This window comes from Jaculus jaculus, chromosome 8 (genome assembly GCF_020740685.1).
Source record: "Jaculus jaculus isolate mJacJac1 chromosome 8, mJacJac1.mat.Y.cur, whole genome shotgun sequence".
NCBI lineage: Eukaryota > Metazoa > Chordata > Mammalia > Rodentia > Dipodidae > Jaculus > Jaculus jaculus.
This window is the reverse complement of record NC_059109.1, coordinates 30,656,692-30,682,690: the sequence shown is the minus strand read 5'-3', so window position 1 is coordinate 30,682,690 and position 25,999 is coordinate 30,656,692. Positions and strand designations below refer to the sequence as shown.

General features: G+C 37.6%; 1 protein-coding gene and 1 pseudogene across 11 annotated transcripts in view; both read right to left on the bottom strand.

Moving 5' to 3' along the window:
- Nucleotides 1-4,764, bottom strand: part of Khdrbs2 (KH RNA binding domain containing, signal transduction associated 2) — a 502,543-nt gene extending 497,779 nt beyond the window's left edge. For 9 of the 11 annotated variants that reach the window (XM_045156386.1, XM_045156383.1, XM_045156385.1 and 6 more), the window contains exon 1: nt 4,632-4,763. In XM_045156386.1, coding sequence (XP_045012321.1) covers nt 4,632-4,722 — 91 coding nt within the window. In that variant the 5' untranslated portion in view covers nt 4,723-4,763. Of the gene's footprint in view, nt 1-4,631 lie in introns of all 11 variants that reach the window. The other 2 variants (XM_045156384.1, XR_006638524.1) reach the window with 1 other exon arrangement.
- A 5,328-nt stretch (nt 4,765-10,092) lies between these two features.
- Nucleotides 10,093-25,999, bottom strand: part of LOC123462839 — a 58,900-nt pseudogene continuing 42,993 nt past the window's right edge.

The window sequence follows — 25,999 nt, the reverse complement described above, 5'->3', positions numbered from 1 at the left end:
CAAGTCAACTTTGAACAGAAAGGAAGCTAATCTTTTAGAAATAAAAGACAGAGGATGGGTATAAAGACTTGAGGTAAAAAGAAGTAAAGGAACAATGAAAAAAATATACATATTTTCCTCAACAACAGAGACAGTGAGTTCACAGGTTGAGGGGAAAGAGTGCAGATGGAAGAGGAAGCCAGGAGGAGGTTCGAATTACTGATGAAGGCAATGAGACTAGGACGAATCAAGCTCAAGGCAGAACGACAAGTGGCCATTGGTGAAGGACACATGCAATCCTTTTCACAAGAAAATTTGTTTCCTAATTTGATTTAGAGGTGAAATTTTCATTCAGCAACAATGCAAAGAGGAAGGCAGCACTTATTTTCATTATTTTCTCAGAAAACTACTTTCAAATGGAAGTTAAGTACATAAGAACATTAAAATGTGAAGGAAAATAAGAAGAGACTTATCTTATACTTGTATACCTGCTATTTTATAGTTTTATAAAATATTGTTTGTATTATCCCAAGCAGAATTTTTAACATTAAAATAACTGATTCATAAGCATTAAAAGTCCTCTTTTACATTTTTATACCTGTGTATAAAAAAGAAAAAATGACATAATTCACCAAAGGTAGACATGCTGTGTTTAATACCAAGTGTTTCATAGAATAAAATAGAATTTTTTCCACCATATTGTAACTTGCTTTAATTTCAGATTAAAAATAACTGGGGGACGTACGGCAGTTAAGGCACTTGCCTTCAGAGCCTAATGACCCAGGTTCCATTCCCCAGTACCCACATAAAGACAGATGCATAAAGTAGAATTTCTTTGCAGCTAATAGAGATCTTGGCATACCCATTTCCTCCCTTTTTCTGTCCCTCTTTTCCTCCCTCCCTTCCTCTTCCTCCTCTTCCTCATCACTCTTTCTCTTTGCAAGTAAATAAATAAAAATGTTTTAAAATAACTGAAATTTAATTTTTCCTCATGGTTTTTTTGCAGTTAGGAAATGTAAATATGATTATTCTGACTACTGAGATGAAAGTGATGTCATCAAGTGAAAAGTCAACACAATAAATAAAAAGTAAATAAGTAAATATCAACACACAAGTCATTAAAATAGTATTTTACCAGAAGATAATTTTAGACACAGTATCAATAAGTTCCCTAACTCAAGAACTTTTAAGCTCTCTGTAAAATATTTAAGGAATACAAACAAAATTTTTAAATAAGCCCACTTGAGATTTTAAATGTAGGGAACTTGCTCCAAGTTAGCATTTGGGGTAAGCACAAGTCATTGTTGCCCTTTTTTTTAAAACTCACATATGTCTTCAATAAATGAAGACCCATGCTAGATGTTATGCCAAATTTTTCAACCAAATTTGAAAATAGTACCTAAGGCAATTGAAAAATCACTTAAACTCTTGAAGTATTTGACAGTATCTGATTTCCCTATACTATGAGTTAATCTAAATAGTGATGAGTCTGCCAATATTTTTGAAGAACATAAGCTAGAAAGCCTTGCCCCAAACACTTTCACTGGATTTATTAATTCTTCTAAAATTATGGAATCAGCAAAATTGAATCTATCAATGTGAACAGATCTATGTCTGTCAGTGATCATGCTTAATTGAAAATGAGAATATTTTAATGTACATACATTTCTGGTCCAAGCCTTGAAACAGTTCAATAGATTTAAGAACATAAATCTGTCCTCAGTGCTGAAATAATTGATATATCTCAAATCACGGTATCAGCCAACAAATGTATTATTACTCATTAAACTAGGAAAAGAACAAAAAGGTTTAAAAATGTGTAGTCATTGATTTTTACACTGTCAATACACAGTCTTCCCTTCTCCATGTCAACACCAGTCTGAGGACTTATCAAAGCTACAGGATCATCTACCCCATGAGTCCCACTCTTTAATGTCAGAGTCAAGAAATTTTGGCACAGAGAAGGAATGTTTATAAAATCTAGTTGATGTAAAAGATTCCTAGTTTCATAGATTTCTCAAAAACAGCCCAGATATAAATAACCTCATGTAACTTCATCTGGCAAGCCCATTCTGACGCTGACTTGAACTTTGAGAATCATGCTGCTTTATCACATTCAAAAACATCTACCATAACAAGTAACAAAATAACATAATTAGAGGAGGAAACTTAATTATCAAACAACTTATACAAACTCTTAAAAGTATATTATAATAAGTAATAAATACATAAAATATTTGGTATTATAATAGTTTTCTCAAAATCCTCCCTAATGAAGGTGCTCAAAAGAAAAAAAATTAGTAAAATAACTAATACATGAGTGTTTTGAATCCTACAGGCACAATTCTAAATGACACTCACAAATGAGCAGTTATTTGCATCTACCAACATTCAAGGAGTAAAATAAGTCATGGGACAACTCAGCTCCTCACAGTGCTTTTAACAAGCATTAGCCTCCAGAAAAATGATTCCAAAGAATGGAATTATCTGGATAATTTTTATTCCTCACTTGGTCTTGAGTCTGCACAGTACTGACTGAGTGTACCTCCGTGTGCACCTTCCTCCCAAAAAGTGTCTATGTCAGGTTTATTTATAGCCATTGCCTTCAATCAGCACACTTCCAGGTATGAGAAATAAAATCACTATATAGATCTGAAACTAAACCTTGGTATAGGGCTTTTGAAAAGATAATGGAAATCTATAATGGCTCGTGTATATGATGATTCATTGAGATTCCAAAGGGTGCACAAAGAGCCCTTGGCACAACCAGAGAAGTAACTGACACCTCTTCATCTTTTCATATTCCAGACTCTGAGATAATTACGGTCACCTCCTTCATTCTCTACTCCTCTGATCTCTGAATTGTAGGCACCCTCTTTGTTTCTTAGATGCTTTTCTACTTAGCCTTCCTAACCCTTTATAAAAGCAGGGTATGCTTCCCCCTGCTGGGAAAAAATTAAATTACAGGTACTTTAGAACTAAGTAGCCAGAAGTCAAATTCTAAGAATAATGTTAAGAAACAAGTGCATATCCTGTCTTACATTTTACTAGTCAGAACTTTCTATGCAGTGCACTCAGTGAAGAATGTCCTACGCATCACTTGGCTGTCCGTTTTGAAAGTACAATAACACACATTAATGATTGATGAACTAATCACTGAGCCAGCTGTCCCTAAAACCTCCTATGAGGACGGCTGAGAAAACTATCAATTTATAAAAGTGGAAGGTTTTGTTTTGTATTCATTTTGAAAATATTTTGCACTAGATGAACACATTGAGGTAATATATAAGCTCGCTATTTGTAAAAGAATAACTGCATTTTCAGTCTCTCAAATGATCATGCTTATGGTCATTCTATTATAATACCCCCATGATTCTCATGTAGTTGCCTTTAAAGGTGGGGGAAGAGAACAGTTCTCTACTTGGCTTTACTGCTCCATGTTCATTTTTTAAAAAATTCATTCCCTAATTGCTCTATAAAACCAGCTCTTTCCTTGAAAAGTTTAGCTATCTCACACGTTCAATATTACAATTATAAATGTCTTCCTCTTTCTCTATCATGAAAACTGTTAAAAATTACAAGCCATTAACAAGATATAAAATGAATCTAATGTGTGTAAATAAGATACAAAAAGTAGAATTTTTCCTTCCACGTACAACAAAGTCTCTGAAATTAGTTTAATGTCTAGAAGCTGAAGTACAGGAAGTTGTCACTCTTCGTTTTGACGCAAGTAAATCCTTAACACAAGCTACAAAACTGCAGTGTAGCCAGTTTGATGATGAAGGAATTCATTATTAATGAAGATACATGCATGCCAAAATCTGCAGTTGTTTTTTTTTACCAAAAACAGAAAAAGAAACAAGGTGCATAAAGATTACTATAGATATTGTGGGTGTCTTGACTAGTTAGCATTATTTCTACATAAATGTGATAATTCTGGTTAATATTTCTGACACAGAGAAGTTTGTCTGTGTGCCTTTTTAAACAACCTTTCAAAGCAATACCAAAGCAAGACATCTATGTTCCCCTGGGATAGGAATCTCCTTTAAAATTCCAGGTCCAAGAAAGAAAACGCACACTGGTAGAACAGCTGATCAATTATGGAGTGTTCCCCGGGACCAATATCCCCTCCGAGTTCCCAATCACCACACTTCAAATAAATTTACAAAGCACTTTCGCCTCTGCTTACTATGTTCACATAAATAAAGAAACATGCACGGTTTAATCTAGATTCATTCAAAGACGTCCCATAGGAACGATTGATTCAAAGGTATGAGACTCATTTCCCAATTGCAAAAAGACAATATATATATAAAATCAGATCTGTGGGTAAGCAGCTCTCAAAACCTACAATGAACACAATTTACTTCGAAACTGATTTCCCTGGCCTCTGTGAAGTCGAACTGTCCCCGTGGGCCACATTCCACTTTCGGGTTTGCAGTGTGTGGTCCTACAGGTCATCGCTGTCGTCCTGTAGGAACTGAACGGAGCATCTTCGCGGAGAGGCGCGTCCCTCCCCAACTTCACTCCCCGGCCCGGCGGGCGGGCGGCGCGGGCTGCGAGCGGGTCCCATCCATCCATCCACCCATCCATCCGTCCGTCCTTCCTTCCTTCCTTCCTTCCATCCATCCACGCGCGGCCGCGAGTCCTACCTTCCGCCAAGAGGCGCGAGGCGTGCACAAAGGATGGATCCAGGCTATCTTTCTCTGCCATCAGCTCGGGCAAGTATTTCTCCTCTTCCATAGCGCGGACTTGGGAGCCGTCGCAGCGCGAGGGTCCGCGGCGGTGGCCGGGACGCAGAACGCGGGCAGCCCGCCGGCGCCGCCCCGCCTCCGTCCGCCTCCGACGGGCGCGGGCTCCGGCCTCCCCGCCGCCGAGCTGCGCGGCCCGCGCCACACCTGCCGTCCCGCCGCCCGCCGGCCCCGCTCCGCCCGGCTCAAGCTCGCAGCGGCGGCCTTAACTGAAGAGGCGGGGCGGGCGCGCGGCCCCTCCGCGCTACACACTCGCTGATTGGTCGCCGTGCCCGGGGAGGCGGGGCGCGCGCGAAGGCCGCGCGCTCTCATTGAGCACAGCGCACGTCGGGTAGCCGGAGTGGCAGGAGACCGCTGCAGAGGGAGGGGAGCGCTAGAAGCGCAAACGTCTTCTTCTGGCATCCGAACCTCAGTCGCGGTAGGCAGGCCCAGTGCTGGGGCACCTTCTGTGGTCCACCGAGATGAGCAGGGAGGAGAGGGCGAGAAAAGCACTAGTTCAAAGGAGGGTCACTTGTCCACGACGGGACAGGACATGAGAACGGTCAGCAAGCCTGGGAAAGTCTCAGGAAGAGCTGCACTTCACCTGGGTCCCTAAGGCACAGGTGTCGCTTTCCCTGTCGCTTACTCAGGCACCCTCCTGTTGTAGGGCGTCAGCAGAGCACCTGGCTGCTGTTTCAGATGACCTATATCCTGGGACACTCTGGCATGCTCATTGATAAATAAGTGAAGCGATTCTCTGGTGATTTTGTTGTACAGCAATGCATTGCAATTTTGAATTCATTTTAGGTATCCACTCATCCCTATGGCATAGGACTTAATTTAAAATAACTACTCAGCATGTGTGAAGGTTTGGGGAAGAATTGTGAATGAAAGAAGAGACTAGAGGATAGCTAAAGTTGCTGGCATTTTCTATCCTTATTACACATGTGATGGTCTCCAGAAATGTTGCTGAGCTACATTTTTTTCTTTCCCACAATATCATTCAGAAAATTAAACTCTGCTGTTATCATTAACAATGGCTTACTTGAAGAAATGTTAAAAAAAAAATGGAGAAAAAGCCTGCCCTTTCTCTGTTGATTGATGGGTACCTTGTCTACTACGAATGTGACAAGCCTTTCCCAGGTCTTGAGTTCTCTCTTGGTAAGCACCTCATATTCCAACTTTCCTTCTGGTGTGGAATTACAGAGAGATCAACTTTCATACACATAAAAATATGCTGGAAACTTGTCCAGGTTCTCTTACTGTATCCAAATAATCTCCCTATTTCCTTTACAGGAAGTTAGGATTTTGTATTGAATTTGAGAACTGCATCATGGCTCATATCCATTATCTCCATCAGTCCTCACAAAATACCCTGAGAAGCATGAGCCCAGTATCACTTTGTCAGTGTTTTATAGTTGTGGAAAATGAGGCCAGTCTCATAGTTATGCTAAAATTAATATTGATATTCAAGTCTAGGTAGAACTACTTAGTTTCAGATTGTACCCTACTTAACTGTATGTAGAATACTTAAAACTATGTGTCTATTTGGCTAATGTTACAAACATTGAAAAAAGTCTAGAGACTACTTGCAATTGGAGAAAGATAAGTGGATAAGATACACATATTTCTTTTCTTGTTATTACAGAGCGGATTTGTAAATAAAGGCAATACACTGAGCCAAGTGCACGTGGTAGGTTGTAATAAACACCAAAAAGGAAACCACTCATGGAGGTACAACCAAAATGCAAGGACAGTCATGTATAAAAGCACTACTCACACACACACACACACACACACACACAAACAAACACACACACACAAAAGACATGTCCTTCTAAGGAGCTGACATTTAAAACAAAAACCTAATGCGGGGTGGGGAAAGATCTAGATATATAAAGGGTGCGGAGACAGACAATTCAGGAGAACTTGTCATGCAAAAGCCTTGTGACAAGAAAAAGCAAGACCTGTTCTTGCAATAGAATCAACTGAGACCCATGTGACTACAGGGATCTGTGCACAGATGGGACGAATACAGGTGGAACAAGCTACCCAGGATTTGATGAGAAGAAAATACTTTGAATTTACTTCTAAATGTAAGGGGGACCTTAGTGGCTTGTAATGTACTGCTTATAGGATCGTTTTCTGGCTCTTACACTGTTGTCTCTGATTGTGTGCAGGCTGTTTAGTATCATAGTTGTGCATTGTATGTGTGACGGGCAAGGGAGATTACAAGGGAAGCATGCTTCAGACTGCCATGGAGTGCTTAGGTCCTGTCACAGCAGTGGAGGTTGAATAAGATATCAAGCTGAGCTACTAATTGTAGGAGTTTTAGAATAATGTTGTATAGAGTTGAAATCATATATTGTTTTGCTGAATGCCAAAAGATTCAAAGAATAAAGTGCTGAAGAAGCATGTGCAAATATGGTTTTATTAATCAAAAACTTGCATTATGATTTATTATGCTCAACAGCAGCAATGGCATTAGTTCTCACAGGTGCACTTTCCGCCATAAACTGTATAGTAAGAAGACTCCACTGAGAGCTGTGCAGGTGTGGGCTTTATTAATCAAAATCTCTACGGATATGCAGTTCATAATAAGCATGTTCAGAGACCAAACTACTTATCAAGACTGAAGTTTTGCTGTTTGTTTTCAGGTAAACCCTCATCAAAGACCTAAAATACATTTTAACAGAATTAGTTGAAAATGAGCACAAATTCTAATATTTAGGGTGCTTGTGTGCTTAGTATGTGATGGACATTATAAAACACAAATATAGACTTTAGACAATAATTTGCTTATACTCTGACCTACAAAATAGAGTTCACTTCCAAAAATGGAGATGGACAACTAAAAGGAAACTCAACCTCTGCGATATACCCACTCAGACACAGACCCATACATTTCCAATACGTTATTTTACATCACAGTGTATTCTCCACTGATTTATACATAATTTGTTCACAATACTAGTGTATATTACTATTCTAAGAAAAGCCTTACAAAGTGATCATTTTATAAACATGAGTGTAAATAGACTGATAACCTATAAGTGGTCATTTAATATAGAATAATATGTGTTTCTACATGAATAAATTGTAAGTCCTGAAGCCCACCACTTCTTCTGATGGTGTAAATCATGGTATACAAGTCAATACTTAATTTCTGTGTACTTTTGGGAAAAATTTATCTCATTATAAATGCAAGTTCTTTTCCTAAAAGTTTCTTGGTTTTGAGCAAGATTTCACTTATTGTACTGTTGTTTCAAAATGGGATATTATGGGAGAAAATTGTCCCATCCCAATTTGAATCCAAAGGCTGAGTCAAGGATGCATTGTAGAATGTGTTCCATGACTGATGCAGAAACCACATATTCACATATCCTGTGATAAAGGTCCGAATCAAAGACATGTAACCAGGATCAGCTTTTACACTAAGATAGACTGAGCTGCATGCATTAGCAAACAAGGCATTACACTTTTGTTTCTTTAGATGTTCTTGCCAGCTTCCAGGATACTGACTGCACTGACATGAGGGTTTCCTCTGATGTTGCAACAGAACTCATACAATAAGAATCATTGATTAACAGAACTGTCACAGTTAATAATCTATGCCAAGATAATGGAGACTTATGGTCTCCATTTAGTTAGATAATACACATTTAACCTCCTGAAAAGCAGGTGCCTAGGACCCATTGTAATAAAGACCTGTAATGTGAGCTGATACACTTTCATTTGCTGAACAGCCTCACATATTCCATTGGTTAGATTGTACTGTTTTAATACTTCAGCTTTTTTAATTTCATAAACACATAAGTATAAGCAGTTCATTTCTCTTATAATGCCTATGTCATACTTTAGGGTTATAAAAGGGAATGGGAGTGGAGGCTTGGGTATGCTGACTGTCAATCACAGTAACAGTATGTTCTGTAAAAAGTCTTTCATTTGTAATGTGTTTCTAGTCAAATTTTGCTATCTACTAATGTGATACAGCAAATGTTAATATTCACCACTTATATCTGGAAATCACATGGCTTTAAAGTCACTATAATGTATTTAAATTCTGAAAAATATATAATTTAAACAGAAGAGAGGGAGAAAAGTACTGATATTTGTTGAGGTTGACTGCTGTGTTTGGAGCACAGCCCTTTGAAATGCTTACGATTTGAGTAAGAAAAGCCAGGGAAGAAACTGTTCTCTTTCTTCTAAAGTGGCCTCACTATCAAAATCATCCCATTCTGAAATGGGAATTACCTGTCTTCATGAAAGGAATGGATTGGAAGTTATGTCTCTGTGGACAGCTGCCCCACTGACATCTTGTCTTTAGTACTGATTCTACTTCTGTACAGAGATACTGTGCTTAGTACTGATCCTGCTTCCATACAGACATACTGCACTTAGTACTGATTCTTGTTCCTTACAGACATACAGTGTTTAGTACTGATCCTGCTTCCATATGGGAGAGAGGAATGAAATATCACTCAAGGATGAAAGTTATTGACTGTCTTCTTAATATTAAATCATTGTGTTGTTAGCTTATAGCTCAACTATTGATTAGTTCTGGAGATCAGTATATTAAGGTAAGAAATCATGTTACTAAAATATAATATTTTTATATGAAGAAGATGAAGAGCTTATGTATGTTGTATGCACTATGAAATAAGGACATAAAGGCTAAGATATTACTTAATAGAAACAATCTCACAGTACAGAGAAACTCTGCCACAGAGACAGACTTAAGTATCATTTACCATAACTAATTGAAGGGAAGAAACGTGGGATTAAATTTTAATTTTGCTGTGTATGTTACTACATAAGAAAAGAAAAACTCCCAAAAAGAATTACTAAATGCTGAAGTAGTATTTTCAAAGAGCATCATCCCACTCAAGGTTTTAAATCATTACAGATCCTTGGCTAATATATTTTTATAAAAGAAGTACCAGCTATAGTAGTGAAATTTTCAGAAATAGAAAGAAAAAGGGATGGAGAAGTTGGAGAATGGAGATTTGTTTATAGTGTGTAGAGTTTGTTTTGCAAGATGAACAGATTCTAAATATTGATGCATAACATAAGTATGCCTCAAGCTACACAGTGTACACTAAAAAGGGTTAATGCTGTAAATTTTCAATGTACAGAAAATAGGCACCAGATATGTGAAGAAACAGTATAATGGTATCCTGAATCTCTGAGAATATCATGGCATCCTCTATGTCTGAGAGTATCATGATATGCTGTATCTCTGAGAGCATCATGACATCCTGTATCTCTGACGGCATCATGACATTCTGCATCTGAGAGAGTATCATGACATTCTGTATCTCTGAGAACATCGTGAGATCATGCATCTCTGAAACCATTGTGACATCCTGTATCTCTGAGAACATCATGACATATCATGACATCCTGCATCACTAAGAGCAGCATGACATCCTGTATCTCTGAGAGTATCATGATATCCTGCATCTCTGAGAGCATCATGACATCCTGTATCTCTGAGAGCACCATGACATTCTGCATCTCTGAGAGCAGCATGACATCCTGTCTCTGAGAGTATCAAGACATCCTGCATCTCTGAAAGCATCATGACATCCTGTATCTCTGAGACCATCATGAGATCTTGTATCTCTGAGACCATCATGACATCCAGTATCTCTGGAGCATCATGAGATCCTGTAACTCTGAGACCATCATAACATCCTGCATCTGAGAGCATCATGACATCCTGCATCTCTGAGAGTAGCATGACATTCATTATCTGTGAGAGTATCATGACATTCTGTATCCATCCTGCTGTGCAAGGAACTACAGGGATTCTACTTTTCCAACCATCCGTGCTCTGGTGGGCTGTTTAGTGACACAGCTGCCTTTGAGTCATCCATGTTCCTATGATCAACCCCAATAAACTCACTAGTTCTCTAAGATAGACATGAGTGGAAATGTTTCCTTGATTTGTCAACAGTGCCCTATCTGGAGTGGATAGGCATTTGATCGTGTCCTCTGCCCAAGAAAAGACACACAATACATATTCAAAAATTATCTCAAAACTGGTTTGAAAACTTATGATGCTAAACCTTGAAACTCAACAGGATTTTGTGTTGGCCATAGTGATCCAAAGCACATGTACCCACAAGAAAAATAAATTAATTAAAATTAACTCATATTGAGTCAAAATATCTTAAAAGACATTATCAAGAAAATTAATAGATATTTTACAGACTGGGAGAAAAGATCTGTATAATTACGTAGCTGATGAAAGGCATGTATCTAGAATAAATGCAGGTCAAATCTTTGGTGACACAGTATGCTTACTGAGTGGGATGACTATACTTATGAAATAATGTAAAAGATCTGTTGTCCGTAGGGTATGGGGAAATTCATATCCTTGTTCCAACTGATTGGGAGTGTACCCTCAAAGGGTCCAAACAGACACCAGCAGGGAAGAGAATACAGAACTCAATTTGATGGCTTTTCGAAAAGTGGTCAGAAAAACAACACAGAATCCAAATCTCAGCACCTCAGGAGACACTCAAAGAAGGCGCAAAATGTCTTTCATACTACCACATGTAGTCACAGATGTGCACCCCAACCATGCTGAGAATTTAAACCTGTGTCATCCATTGGATGGATAAATAGATGTCATCCATCCACAATGGAACATCACTCATAAGTAAGCACAGGTACATGCAATATCAATGTACTGGGAAAATATCATACTCTGTGTAAAAAAATTGTCAGACACAAAAAGTCACAGGTTATATGAATCCATTCAATGGGCAAATGTATAGTGACAGCTTCTAGACTTCAGGCTGTTCCCCGGGGCTAGATTGAAGGACAGGACATGGACAGTGATTGCAGCGAGATGCAGGCTTCGCTCTGAAATACAATGTCTATAACTCAGTAGAGGAGTTAATTGTACAGCACTGGGAATCTGCAAAATGTCACTGTTTGTTTGCTTGTGTGTTTGTTTTTCCCACTTTGAAGTGGGTGATTTTATATTATGAGGGTACCCATCAACATTTTTAAAGTATTATGAACTAAAAAGATATTTAGGAGTAGAAAATGTTCTTCTAAGACCTCCAGCTTTGGAATGAAGAATATATCTTTATCTCCCTAACAATAAAATATAAAATTCAGGGTTTTTTATTTGTTGTTAGGATATATCCAAGTTTGTTTCTCTTGCTCTTCATTTGGATTGTTTTATCCAAATCATCAGCCATATAGCAGAATGCAGTTATTTAGTTGCAAATGTTTAGTTTGTTTTTTAATTTAGGCTTGTGTGCATACATGTAAAACAGACACACACAAGCAATGAGGAATTTAATTCTATCCACTCAGGATAGCAAACTATGCTTGCACACTACATGGAAAGTCTTGGAAATTTTTAGGCATTTCTTAAGTAATATAATATCAGAAACAAACAAGGTGGCATTATAAACTGTGTAAACAAAACAAAGAATTGACTATTTTAAAAGAAAAAAATATCATTTTCACATTCATTCTGAATTTTATAACTTAAGACTTTTAGAAACTTACTTAAATGAAAAATAAATGTAAATAAAAGTAATGAATAACACTTTCAAATTTAACACAATATTGCACTAAATTGAAAACACCCAAATATTTTCAGCTTGCATGATTGATTAAACATTATGAACTTAAAAACTAAACACAGCAAAACTTAATTACTCAGCAAAAATAAGAATTTTTGAAGTAGGCTACACCACAATGATATGCTGTCTGAGTTTTGTTCTAATCTGGTTTTGTTGTTTTCTTAACATTTATCAAATTCTTTTTGCCTTGAGTATCAACTGAGAAATTAATCACACAGTTTTTATACCTTAATGCATTCACTTACTGGACACACAAATGCATCATATTCATGCACATAAATATAATCATGTCACTTATTTGGAGATTTTCCCTTCACCTTTGTGTGGGCCTCACCGCTCTTCTTTCTAGAAGAGTAAATAAACAACCACAGTCCAATTCTGGAGGCAGAAGTTGGGAACTCTTAAAACACCACTTGAGCAAAGCCTCAAGGAAAGGCCACAGAAACCCAGGAGCCTATAGGAGCAAAAGGACTCTTCAATATGACCATGTTTGATGACTCCTGCTTCCTGGTTTTAGAAAGAGATGAGTGGATAATGTAAAATATTCTCAAAAAATAACACTGTGCCTATCATTTATATAATGCATTCTATGTACCAAGATTATATAAGTTCTTATACTAGTTTTGTGTTCAACAAATGGTATGAGATTTGGTAGCATAATTTAGGTAGCGCCAGAGAGAAAACTCAGTTGTTAAAAGCAATTGCTGCTTTAAGCTTCAGGGCCTGAAAGGACCTGATACTATTGAGTTTAATTCTTCCATATTTCATATAAACAACTGGGTGAGATTAGTCACACCTGTAACCCCAGTTTGTGGGGAGGGCAGCTGGAAATGAAAGGTACAGCTGTTGGAAACAAAGGACAGCTCCAGACTGAAGGAAATGCACAGTGAGCAATAGAGAAAGGCACCGAAGTCCTCCTCTGGCCTCTGCACACATCCATTCATCACACACCACACCACACATACTCCCCCTCAACACACACATATTTGGTTTAATATGTTCTGTTATTTCCAAGGATCCAGGTCTAGATTTACCTAACTGGTGATTCAGGTTTATGGTCTTTTAAGAAGTTAAACTGAAGATTTGGGTGAGGAGTGTGGTAAAGGCTTGGTGAGATAAGAAGGCTCTTATAACACAGCTGTCAGCAGGTGGCATGTCTTTCATGGTGTCAATCTCTCCCCAGAGCTGTCAAAGCATGACTGCTGACTTCTAGACCTTCACTGGGGTTTTATACCAGAAAGCTGACTCACTAGGTACCACCTTTGAGGCTTGCTATCAACATCCATTTAATTCCCTTTGACATGAGAATTAGTACCAGGCTCTCTTTGCTGAAATGAGGAAGAATGAGGCATAAGGAGATTAAGTTAGCCAGAATCTAAACTAGAATGTTACAGAATTAACCATTCAAACACAGGTAATTAGATACAAAAATCTATGGACCTAAGTGCCATGTGTGAAAACTTATAAAATTAAACATGGCAATTAATATTGGCACACAAAGTTCTCACCTTATGCATATCCACTGTTACTTTAAAGCTATGTCTCTGTGAATGCATATCTACAGAAATGTAACTGATGCCTTTCCACAGGAATTGTTATGCACTAGTACTAGTGAAATATATCAGCTATCTGATGAGAATATTCCAATTTTAGAATAAGTATCAAGTTATACCTCTATGGTTTACAGAATATTGCTTTAATTCAGTTTAACCACTTGAGGATGTCATTGAATTACACAAGCAGAAAATTCTCTACTTACCCAAGATTGTAGGTATCAGTTCTAAGAATATGAGTTCATCATTAAATATGCTTGAAAAAAATCAAAGGTACCAAATTTTACAGTTGTTACTGTGTTTTCTTTGAACATTAGTTAAAGCCAAGCACATATCAATCAATTCAGTTATCTTCTTAGATGCTAGAGGTAATTAAATGATCTAAAGAATAAGAGAAGCAATAAGTGTATTTTCACTATGGACTCAGAAAAATACATGCTTGACCTGTGCTGACTGATTACTTATTTCAATATTTTTATTTATAATTTTAAAAAAAGAGGGTGGGAAAGAGGGAGAGAAAGGGGGAAATTGGAGTTCCAGTGCTTCTAGTCACTGCAGTCGAACTCCAGATTCATGCACCTCTTTGTGCATCTGGCTTCATGTGAGTACTAGGGAATCAAATCTGGGTCACTAGGCTTTGCAAAAAAGCTCATTGAATCACTGAGCCATCTCTCCAGCCCCAGGAATAATTATTTTAAATGTGGTATTAACTCCATGAAAATATGTGCCAACCAATTTCTAGTATTTTCTTAAATGGATAAATCTATTTTCTGGTGGTTGTCATCTTATAGTTCTATATGTCAGAAATCTGAAGTAGGTCTTTGGTTCCTAGAGATAAAGATCAGAGTCATCAGTGCCATTTCTTTCCCCTCAGGGGGCATAGAAAATCCAAGCATTCTTTGTTTGACTCATCAACCCCTTCCTTCCTCTTCATATCCAATGACAGCAACTACATAACTTCAAACTTCTTCATTCTGTGATTTTCTGCCATTCTGTGATTTTAGGATTATGTCAATTTTTAAAGTCAAAAACTTATAATCATAATATCATCCAGCTGCAGTAACCAGAACATTATCCCAGCATACACACAGAGAGAGACAGAGAGAGGAAGAGAGAGAGAGAGAGGGATATGCCCACATTCAAATCCCTAGGACATATGAGCATATATGGAAAAACACTTTGCAAATACATTTAAGTAGAAAGTCTCCAAACAATAAGATGATCTATATTATCCAAGAGGAAGCATATTATCATCACAGGGCTCTTATAAAATGGATACAGTAAGAGGCCTGAGAAAGAGTGGTGAGGAGAAGAGATGGGAGTAGAAGGGAGAGAAGAGGAGAGGAGGAATCAGAGGAGAGGGAAGAGGGGGGATGGGATAAGAGAGGAGAGGGCAATGGAGAGGAGAGGAGGAAATGAGAAGGGAAGGGAGTAAAGAGTAAGAGAAAGGAGAGAAGAGATTGTAAGAGATTTGAAAGTGTTCTGCAGGCTTTGGAGGAAAAGGGTTCCTGTCAAGTGCATGTAGTTCCTAGAAATTAAAAATGTTTGAGACATACAGTGTCCTCTGGATTCTTCAGAAAGTTATCAGCCATACCATGCTGTGTTAGATTTCTAACACTAAGAACTATAAAATAATAAAGTAGTGTTTATAGCTACTATTTAGAAACAGAAATCTCACAGAATGAAATTCCAACATGGTCATAGGTTACTTGGATTAGGATGTGGACATCATTGTGGTGAGTATTGTTCAATCTACCAAAAGTTATATTTTTATCAAAATGAGCTCCAAAGTATGCAGGCTTATAATTGTATTTATCAATTAAGAACTGTCTTCTCCTTAGGTGAAAATAATTTACATATATGATAATGACCACTGCATTAAAAATGTATCACTTGCTAGAGCTATGATAATGGCTTTCAAAAGATTTTCCTTTTTTTCTGATAAATATTCCATAACAAGGCAAATTATTTATACAAACCAGTCAGATGGAAGTGTGACTGAGCTCAAAATATGCACTACCCTCCCATGAATACTAATACATGACACCTTTAAAAATAAAATATAGCTTAACTAAAAGTAGGGGTAGTACAGTTTTACCAATGTTCAGAATGTTCCTTTGGAAAAGTTAAGAGATGTATTAAAGTTTCAAAGCTGGCTACAGTAAGTAAAATGAATGAAGTTCCCATTTCTTTCAAAGCCAAATAAAAGGACAAATGAAAATTACAAATATTGCACCAACATCACATGGTTTTTTAAATAACTGTTTATTTGAACATCAATTAATTGGGGCTAGAGATACTGCTTGGTGGTTAAGGCACTTGCCTGTGAAGCCTAAGGACCCAGGTTTGATTCCCCAGTACTCAAATAAACCAGGTGCACAAGGTGGTGCTTGCATCTGGAGTTCCTTTGCAGTGGCTAAATACCCTGGCATACTCATTCTCTCTCTCTCTCTCTCTCTCTCTCTTTCTGTCTGTCTCTCTCTCTCTCTCTCTCTCTTTCTCAAATAAGAAAATAAATAAATAAATTTAAAAATAAAATTTTTAAAAATCAATATATCCAGACAATCTGGATTGGCTCATACCATTGAGAATAGGGTAATATATTCAGGGTGGCCATTCTTGATAGTATAACTATAATTCAGGAAAAGGCAAAACAAGATTGTACTATTGACAAATCTACATCCAGCAAATTGAAGAGATTTGTTTAGGATTGACAGCCTTTCATGAGGTAGCCAGGGACATATACAGGAGAATGGCTTCTAGGGACTCAGAGTAGATTTCTCTTCCTTGCAAACAATTACAGCCACAGAAAAAGAACTTTTTAAGTAACGCTTTATATGGATTTAATTTCTACATTATTTATCTCTGGACTTGCAGAGACCTACAAGATCTTTTTTAATAAAGGCTGCCTTTAGAGGCATGAATCATCCCAAAACTTATTAAAGGCATTTTCTTAGAAGGCAAGGTATAAATGATTCAAAACTTTTGGATTGTCTCATCCGTTTTCATTTGAACATTGAATCCAGATGATACACATTTTATAATACCATTTTTAGAAAGAACATTTTAAGATCAATTCTGAATGCTTTTATATTTAAGATCAAATTATTCATTTCATGAACATTTGTTGAATTCTATATATTTTTTTGCAAACTATAACTGTGAGGTAAAGAAAATGAAAAATGCTCAACCAGAAGGTAAAGTCCAGTCATCAATCATTCCATAAAAGATAATTGTCCTGTGTTTTCAAAATGTTGTATTTTCTCTTTCATTGTATTTTCTCTTCTTTCATTTCTACTTCTTTTACACACGCCCTCCTTCCCTCCCTTCTTCCCTTCCTTTCTTTGTTTCCTTCTGATGCTTAATGAACATTTTCCAAGTCCATCCTTCTTTCTGATAAACAACAGGTACAAGTTCTGCCATTGCTGGCCACTGAGGATAGTGAATATCCTATAGAGAAATCAAATAAACAAGGAAAAAAAATAAAGTTTTAGATTAGTATTATAAAGGGAAATGGGTTCTGGGTTAGAGAAACAGGGAAGTGGTCACTTTTTATTTAGTTCTCAGGGAAGTCCTGCTCAGAGACCGCTGAGGTGCTGCCCAGGAGCCAACCAGGTGGACAACAGTGTATGTGTTTTGAGATCAGGCTGTGTCCTGCCATGTGACTGCATGTTGTGGAAACCAGCACACTTTCAGTATGGGTCCTGCCCTGAGAGACTCCATTTTACAGGTAGCCTTTGACCCATTTTGAGTGTGAATGCAGCAGCAGGTGACTGTGCACCTTGGTGGACATGTAAACACCAGCCATCCAGACCACCAATAAAGCATGGGCTGATAAATAACTTTTTACTAAAAGTAAACAGGGTGCTATCCTCTAAACGTGTTAAATTGAATTAGGTCTGCATGAGAACATAGGCATATTAAAATCATACCATGAAAGCCAGGCCCACAACTGATTAAACACACCAAAGTGAGAAACAAGTGAAACACCCTCAATGAGCCCCATCAGGAGGAGAACACTGAACACTAGGATGGCAATGCCCTCCACCCATCTGTCATGTGACCACCTAGGGTCAAAGGACCAATATCCAGAGAGCTCCTGATTGTCCTATGAATATCAGAGAGATCATTCCCCACTATTGGTATAGCCTACTCAATTTGCAAACATCCGTTCTGTTCCTTCTGAACCCAGTTCTTCCCTTCATGTCTCTATAATCCTGTACCTAACACCTGCAGCTCAACTCAGCCCTGATATTCAGCTGAACTCTGACCCTGCAGCCTGGCTCTGCAGCCTCTCCAGCAGACCTCCCATGGGGATCCTTTTCTTATTCCTTGCAGAGGCTCTTTCTGTATCCTTATCATTCTCTATTAGAAAGAGAGAGAGATCTTTACTGTGTAATATGTAATTTATGATTGGAGTTAATAATACTTGTAACTAAGACTGGGAAAAAGTACCCGTGTCTGTTCAGTGAGCTATCAAAGGAAATCAAGACTAACTGGCAAATGGATTTATTGTTATTCAATAAATTCTGACATTGCAAAAAGACACAACCATTTCTGTCTATGTTTCTGACATAGTGAGGCTTGTTTCAATGCTAACACTATACTGTGGGAGAAGCCTTAGCATATACTTAAATAATTACATTCAGGCATCATGGGATCACCCTGCAATGATACATAGAAAGGTCATCAAGAACAGGTAAAATTGTTAGGTAAGTACATTGGCTTACAGGTATTTTGTGACTAAATTGAAGTATCATTTTTTTTTGAATGACTTCCATTAATAACAAAGAACACACCCCTTTGTCCTGCCTCCTTGTCATACTTAGGTTCTTACACTAGTCGTGGAGCATGGAGTGAGGCTGAGAATTGCCTCCTGAGTGGTGAGCTTTGGGAACTTGGTTCTCTGACAGCTTCATCAAGTCAGCATGACTAGATCTGGACTCACTTCATTTTTCACTGATTTTCTATCAGACAGGAAACAATTATGTTTTTAAAGTGATGGGTGTGTTGGTTCAGATATTACAACTCATACTTAATTTAGAAGAATGGGGTAGTAGTTCAAATGACAGATGACATGACATTGTCTTGTAAGTGGGTGTACAGAGAATTCAATGATGGGTTCTAGAGGTATTTTGGAGGTAGAACACAAGAAAACTTCTACAATGGCTATAAGAGGTCAAAAATATAAAAATGACAGAATGTAAGATAAGATATATGCCTTGGATATCCACATGGAATGGTGTTTTCATTATGATTATGGAGGAATTAAAGAGATAGAAATTTGAGATGAAATAGAAATTTCACCTTTAGATATATTTAAACCATGCTAAGCTCTTAGCAAATCATCAAACATCAGAAATAAATGTGTTTGCCAACTCCTTGATAACTTCATAGTTATAATATTGCCAGCAACATTATAGGAATGCTTGCTGTAGTTTACTTTTTATTACGTTTCATAGAAGTGACAGAGTTGCTCTGCAAATATGTAATTTTCATTTGTTATATTGTATTCTAGAGGGAAAACCACCAACACCAACTACAATCTTTGTTTAGTCCAGAAGCTGTCTACCTTCCCAATGAGGGGCTACCAATGTCCCTCTCATGAGTACTTTTTTCTACGCTGATGATTTAAAATTTTAACAAATGCTGACCTTAGTCAAAGGACTTGCCATCATTTTCCAGATGCACAATTCAGAAAACTTAAGTAATTTAGCCATAAAGTAAGAGCCAGTCAGGTGTGGTCATAAGCTGCAACAAGAGGATCATGAGCTATCTATGTAGAAAGGTCCTATTTCAACAACAAAAATGCTACTTTGCCGATCATCAAAGACTGTCTTTTTTCTTGTATGCTTATCCAGTAAATAGAAATTCTCTCAAGAAAGACTGGGGCATGGCTCTGTAGATAGAGTTCTTGTTTCAGAAGTCTGAGTAACTGAGTAACAAGGACCCCTATTACTAGAAATCATGGCAAGCAATAATAATCTCAGCCATTCCACATGTGAAAAAGGAGGTAGAGACAATAAGAGAATCCACTGCAAACTAGTGGGCCAAATATCCTGGTGAAAAGGCAGAGATGAGTAACATGAGACCCTGCCTCAAAGAATGTAGAGGGCAAGAAAACTTTCAAAGATTGTCCTCTGACATCTACAAGCACCCCATCACACACACACACACACACACACACACACACTCACACATGGAAAAATAAGACTATCTCAAGGAAAATTAGTTTTAGTAATGAAAAAATTATTGACATATTTACATGCTTATCCACATATATTCATGTATTTATACTCTGAAAACATTTCTAAAAAAAAATTCACCAATAGTTCAACTAGTGTAGAAATTTTTGTGAGAAAATCTATATCTCTGGGCAGCCTCTGGCATTGATTAAATTGAGGCTTAAAAATTATAATTCAGTTCCGTCTTCAGTCCATTATCAAAGCATAATGCCTTTTAAATGAGTTGGAAGAAGAAAAAGCCCAAGGGTGGTAAAAAGTAGTAAAAGCAAGAAGGATAGTCTGGTTCATGATATTTAAATGAGAAATAAGGGAGTAAATAAAAGGGCACTGCCAATGCCCGCCAGGACAAATTCTAATGCATCCACTTGAGAAAAGCTGGAATACATTTTTACAGAGAAATAATAATTTAATGAGAATTCTTGTCCCTAGAGTCTATCCTTCTCATCCTTTAGTATATCCTAGAACAAGGTCCTAGAGTATAGTCACTAGGCCATCCCATACTATAGAGTAAACCACCAGACAGTTTGCCCTTAGTTTTATATCCAATTGTTAGCAGGTTGCATAAAAGCACAAACTAAATCATGGTTAGAGTCACTGAGAACCAGTTCTGTGAAAGGGTTTATAGTAAATGAGTGGGTACAGATGAGAAATGAGTACTTTCTCATATGAAGGAGTTCACATCCAACTGAAAGCAGCACATATACATATATACAACAAATTCACTCAAATGAAGGCTGTCATTAAGTCTAAGCTGCATTTGTAAGTCATCAAAAAGGAGCTTTTATGACCATAAACTTCTTAGCATGTAGTTCACTGTTAGTGGTTATGTTGCAGGAATAAGTAATAATTTAATACTTAAATAAGTTATACCTTTGGGAGTGGTCTTAAATTTATCCTTATGTGGCACATTTGAACACTGTCTGCTGACAACTTCATAGTTTAAACTGGGGTATGATTTAGCAGCTAACTACTGCAGCAGCTCATGTTCATGGCTGCCCCACTTCTTCTTCTCAGTGATGGTTCCTCTTGAATTTCAGGTGGCCTGTGACTGCATTGTTTTGTAGTAATAAGAAAACTGCTTTCAGAAATTCGCACATATCAATGGCACCATCTTGCTGTGCCCGGAATATCTCTTGAAAGTCAAGCTCCTGGCTGGGCTGACTCTGGTATCCAGGGAACCCATAGGGCCAGCTAGTGGCTCAGCATCCTGATGTTTACATACATACACCCTGCATGAAAAAATATGTTACTGACCTTGCCTTCTTTGAAATTAAAGTCTTTCAATATCTTATATTGGCCTCAAACCCCCTAGATATACATTGAAATGTTTTGTCTATTTTTTGTGTATTTCTGTTTTATGATATTATTACACTTAAAATGGATGGCTCTTACCCACAACTGTGGGCTAACTCCACAATGCATGACCCATATACCTCTACAAGGAGGGGCCAAGGGGGAGGGGGTAGGTCACAGATGAGCCTAATAATGGTACCAAACTGACTGTATTTGATGAGTACAAAACTAACTAATAAAAAAAATTAAAAAAATAATTTAGTATTTTGGTAGAGTAAAAAAAAAAAATGGATGGTTCTTTTAATATTTTTTCCCCCACAGGTCATAAGCTTTCTTTATCTTTCCATTTGTATCAATTAACATTTTGTTTAAAAATACACAAACTTCTGCTATTTGTATGAAAATGCATTATGAGAGCTAAGGAGATGGCTAATGTGGCAAAATGCTTATCACAGGCGGGAGGACCCAAGTTCGGAGGTAAAAGCTGAGCATGGTAATTGAGGCGGTATAGAAATATATTTTCTTATTGTTTAATTGCACAAATTTATGAAGTTAGAATCATAATTTGGAATATAAACTGTATAGTGATCAAATCTAGGTAGTAAACATTTCCATATTAAATGTTTTAACACATAATAATTATAAATATTTATGTGCCACAATACATTTTTATACGTACATACATACGTACATACATACATACATACATACATACACTGTATACTAATTAGATTAGGATACTTACTAGTTCCATCTCCTTATCATTACTTTGCATTTGTAGCCCTGGAGGCCTATTTTTTCAAGTATTCATAATATATATATTGTGAGCTATATAGTCTCCTAACTGCTTTGTAATAGCCTATAATTTATTACCAAGAGAGTTATACTACACTATTCAGTTTAAAAGGAATAATAACCTTTTGAAAAGATCAAAACTAATGGCTCTGGAAAAGTTTAAACTTAGTAAAATGTAAGTCATACAAAGATGATCACATCATGTTTACTTTTATGTGGATATAAACACAGGTTGATTGGAATGTGTAATGTTGGAAAGTTTCCTACAATGTGACATTTCAATCTCACATGTCCACACAGTTGAGCAAAGGTAGATTACGAGTCAGGTAAATTTCTTATTTTTTACAGAAACAAAATCTAGGATATTAACAAATTCTACTTTTTTTCAACTTACAAGAATATGGATCTATAATAATTCTGTTGTATATCTCTTTTACCAAAGCCAGCACAAAAATACCCAGTTGTTATAGAAGATAAGCTAGGGAGAGAGTGGCAGTGATTGAAAGACCAGCCTTCTGAGACCTGCAGCCTAGATACTGTGAGGGGGAGTTCACCAGGCAGCCTTATTCACATGCAGGGCTGGGCATGGCAGAGTAAGAAAGAAGGTGCTGACAGCATTTTATCAATCTGCTAGAAGTGAACTAACATTTTTCCTTTTAACCTCTTCTGTCCCTGCAAAAGTGAAAATGCACAAACTTAAAATCATAAGCAAATATATTCATTAAGGCATAAAAATTGATCCTTATCTCCAAAAGTGGGATTACTTTTCAGGAAGGCAAAAGTAATTTAATAAAAGGAAATGTAAGTTTGCTTAAGGGAGAACTTGAAACTAGCTCAGCGAGTCTTCTGGGCATTTACCTTCTAAAGTAAATGAAACTTACCATGCCCGTTTTCTTTATCCATAATGCAAGACTAGTATCAGCTATCTCAGACAAATGTTGTGAAGAGGCAGGTTGTCTAATACTTGTCAAACCCTTAGGACAGTGTCTGGCATACTGTTAATTTTCTGTCTTTGGGTATGGGGAGATTTCCCAGTAGATAAATTGCTTACTACCACAGGAGTGCATAGTACCTGAGTTTGGATCCTCAAATCCAATGTAAATACCAGGAGGGCATCATGGCCTAACTATAATTCTGGGACTCAGGAGAAGAGACAGGAAACCTGGGACAAACTGGCTAGCTAGTTTAGCAAATTGGCTCAAGTTAGAAACCTTCTATCAGCAAAAAAAAAATAAAAGGGAGAGTGATAAAGGAAGACATCTGATGACAACCTCTGGACTCCATATGAACAACACAAACACACAATTAGAAAGAGAGAGAGAGAGAGAAATATCCAGTAGTTATTAAAAGTATTATCAATTATTAAAATTGTTCTATCTATTAGAAGGAACATTACTAAAGCCTCAGCACATTAAAACATCATTAAAGAGCAATAGACAGACAAGTAGAAAGTATTACAATAAATGTAGTACCTGGGATGGATAGAGATATGCTTTCTCCCAAGTCCCCTCCAGTCCCAACCAGGACAGCCATCTGGAATCTTGTGTTTCCAAGAGAGAATTTACATGGTGTACAGGCAGAGGGACAAAGTTGTCCAGGTTTCTATTTAGCAAGTGAGGAAGCAAAAGCAGAAACTACCCCCTTCCAGTGGACAGTGGATGCACCCGAGTGGAAGAGGCTGCCTCAAGCATCTGGATTTAGACCCTTGGTCTCCTCGCCCTTGTTCACTCCTGGGTAGTCAGGTGTGGCCTCCTTTGTGGACTAGATGGAAGCTTTTTCAGAAGCCATCCTTATCCACCATTAACCTTAACATTTGTTTCAATCATTAAAAATGATAATTTATTTAAAATTGTTAGATAAAATATAGCTTAAATAATTGACTCATATATTATGGTTATAATATTATACTCTAACTCACTCCAACATATCTGCCCATGTCATTCATTCCTCTTCTCCAGGGCACTGTTATTTTAAATACCTGTGTGTGCATAAAGAAATGGAGGGTTATACAGATGGGATTAGAAATCAGGCCTGTCAGTCATTCCATTCACATGCATTTGGCCTGTGAAAATTGGCCAGATGGCCTCAATAAGAGTGAGAAACATAAATCCAATGTGACCAGCAAAACTCCAAAGTGAGATTGGTCAACACTTTGAGTCTCTGGCCTGCACACCTACGGGAGCACACTTTCAGTGCCATCAGGTTGGTTAACATAAGGGAAGGTGTACAGTGAATTGGTATTTTCATACACTTCTAAGTTAATTTCCTAGAAGCAGAGCACAGATTTTTTTAAACGTTAGGAAACTTCTACCTAGCCTCCATTCTTCAATAATGTATGCTCACATAAATAATGCAGGATACCTTTTCCTTCACACTTTCAAGCTTTTGTATCTTGCTCCTCTGATAGACAGGTGAAATGTATTTTATAAGAAGTACTCAAATCTGCATTTCTAGCATTATGAAAATATTGATGCATAAGTATCATAAGTACGCATAAGCAATATTTCTATTTACTCTCCTAGGGACTTTCATGTCTATTATTATTGGCAAAAAGAGATTTTAATGTGCATACTTATAGTTGTCCTTCATAAATTGGGGGAAATGCACATTATATTAGGCAGTACAAATACTTTCCCTGTCAATGAAGACTATTTTGCTTTTTAAGTTCTTTTATTCAATGCATGTGCGTGTAGAGTATATGTAATGTGAGTTGTATGTGTAGCATGTGTGTTCAGCTTCTTAAGTCCCATATGTATACATGCACAGGAAGTGTTTACACATGTGCTCAGCTGCACAAACCCCATGTGTGTGTATGCAGGTAGCATATACTTGCGTGTGCAGCTGCTCAAGTCAAATGTATGCATGCAGGTAGTGTGTCATGTGTATGCAGCTGCTTTAAGCCCCACGTGTGAGCATGCAGGTGGTATATACGTGTGTGCAGAGCTGCTCAAGCACACGTGTCTTCATGCAGGTAGCATATTAATGTGTGTGCAGCTGTGCAAGGCCCGGGTTTGTGCATGCAGGTAGTGTATTCATGTATGTACAACTGCTCAAGCCCATGTGACTTCATTCAGGTACTATAGACATGTGTGTGCAGCTGTACAAGCTCCATGTGTGCTGGGCATGCAGGTAGTGTGTTCATGTGTGTGCAGATGCTCAAGCCCATGTGACTGCATACAGGTACTATAGACATGTGTGTGCAGCTGTACAAGCTCCATGTGTGTTGGGCATGCAGGTAGTGTATTCATGTGTGTGCAGATGCTCAAGCCCATGTGTGCATATGCAGAAGCCAGGGGAGAACGATGGGTGACCTCTTATCACTCACTGCGTGTCTCCTTCCTTGAATTGGGGTCTCTCCATAAACTTTGAGCTGCTTTTGGCAATCCCCAGTGATTCTCTAGTCTCCAGACCCACAGACTAGGGTTACAAAGGTGGGTGGCCATGTCCAGCCTTTTTATGGGTTCTGGGGAGTAGAACGTGGCAGTCTCCAGTCATCATGCTTAAGCAGCAAATGCTCTTAATCTCTGAGTATTTTAGCATTTCATTGATATACAATTTCCATAGGGAAACACCTACAAACTTTATTATGGAGTTAAAATGATTTCAAACTGAGCACACATAAAACCAGCATTGATGTCAATAGACATAAGTGTAGCTGAACCCCAGGATCCCTAATTATTAATCTTTGATGTTCTATTCACTTTCCAAAGATTACCATAATTATCCTTTAAATACTGACTCATATTTCAAGTTTTTAAAATTAACAAGAGATGGGTAAAACAATGTATAAATTT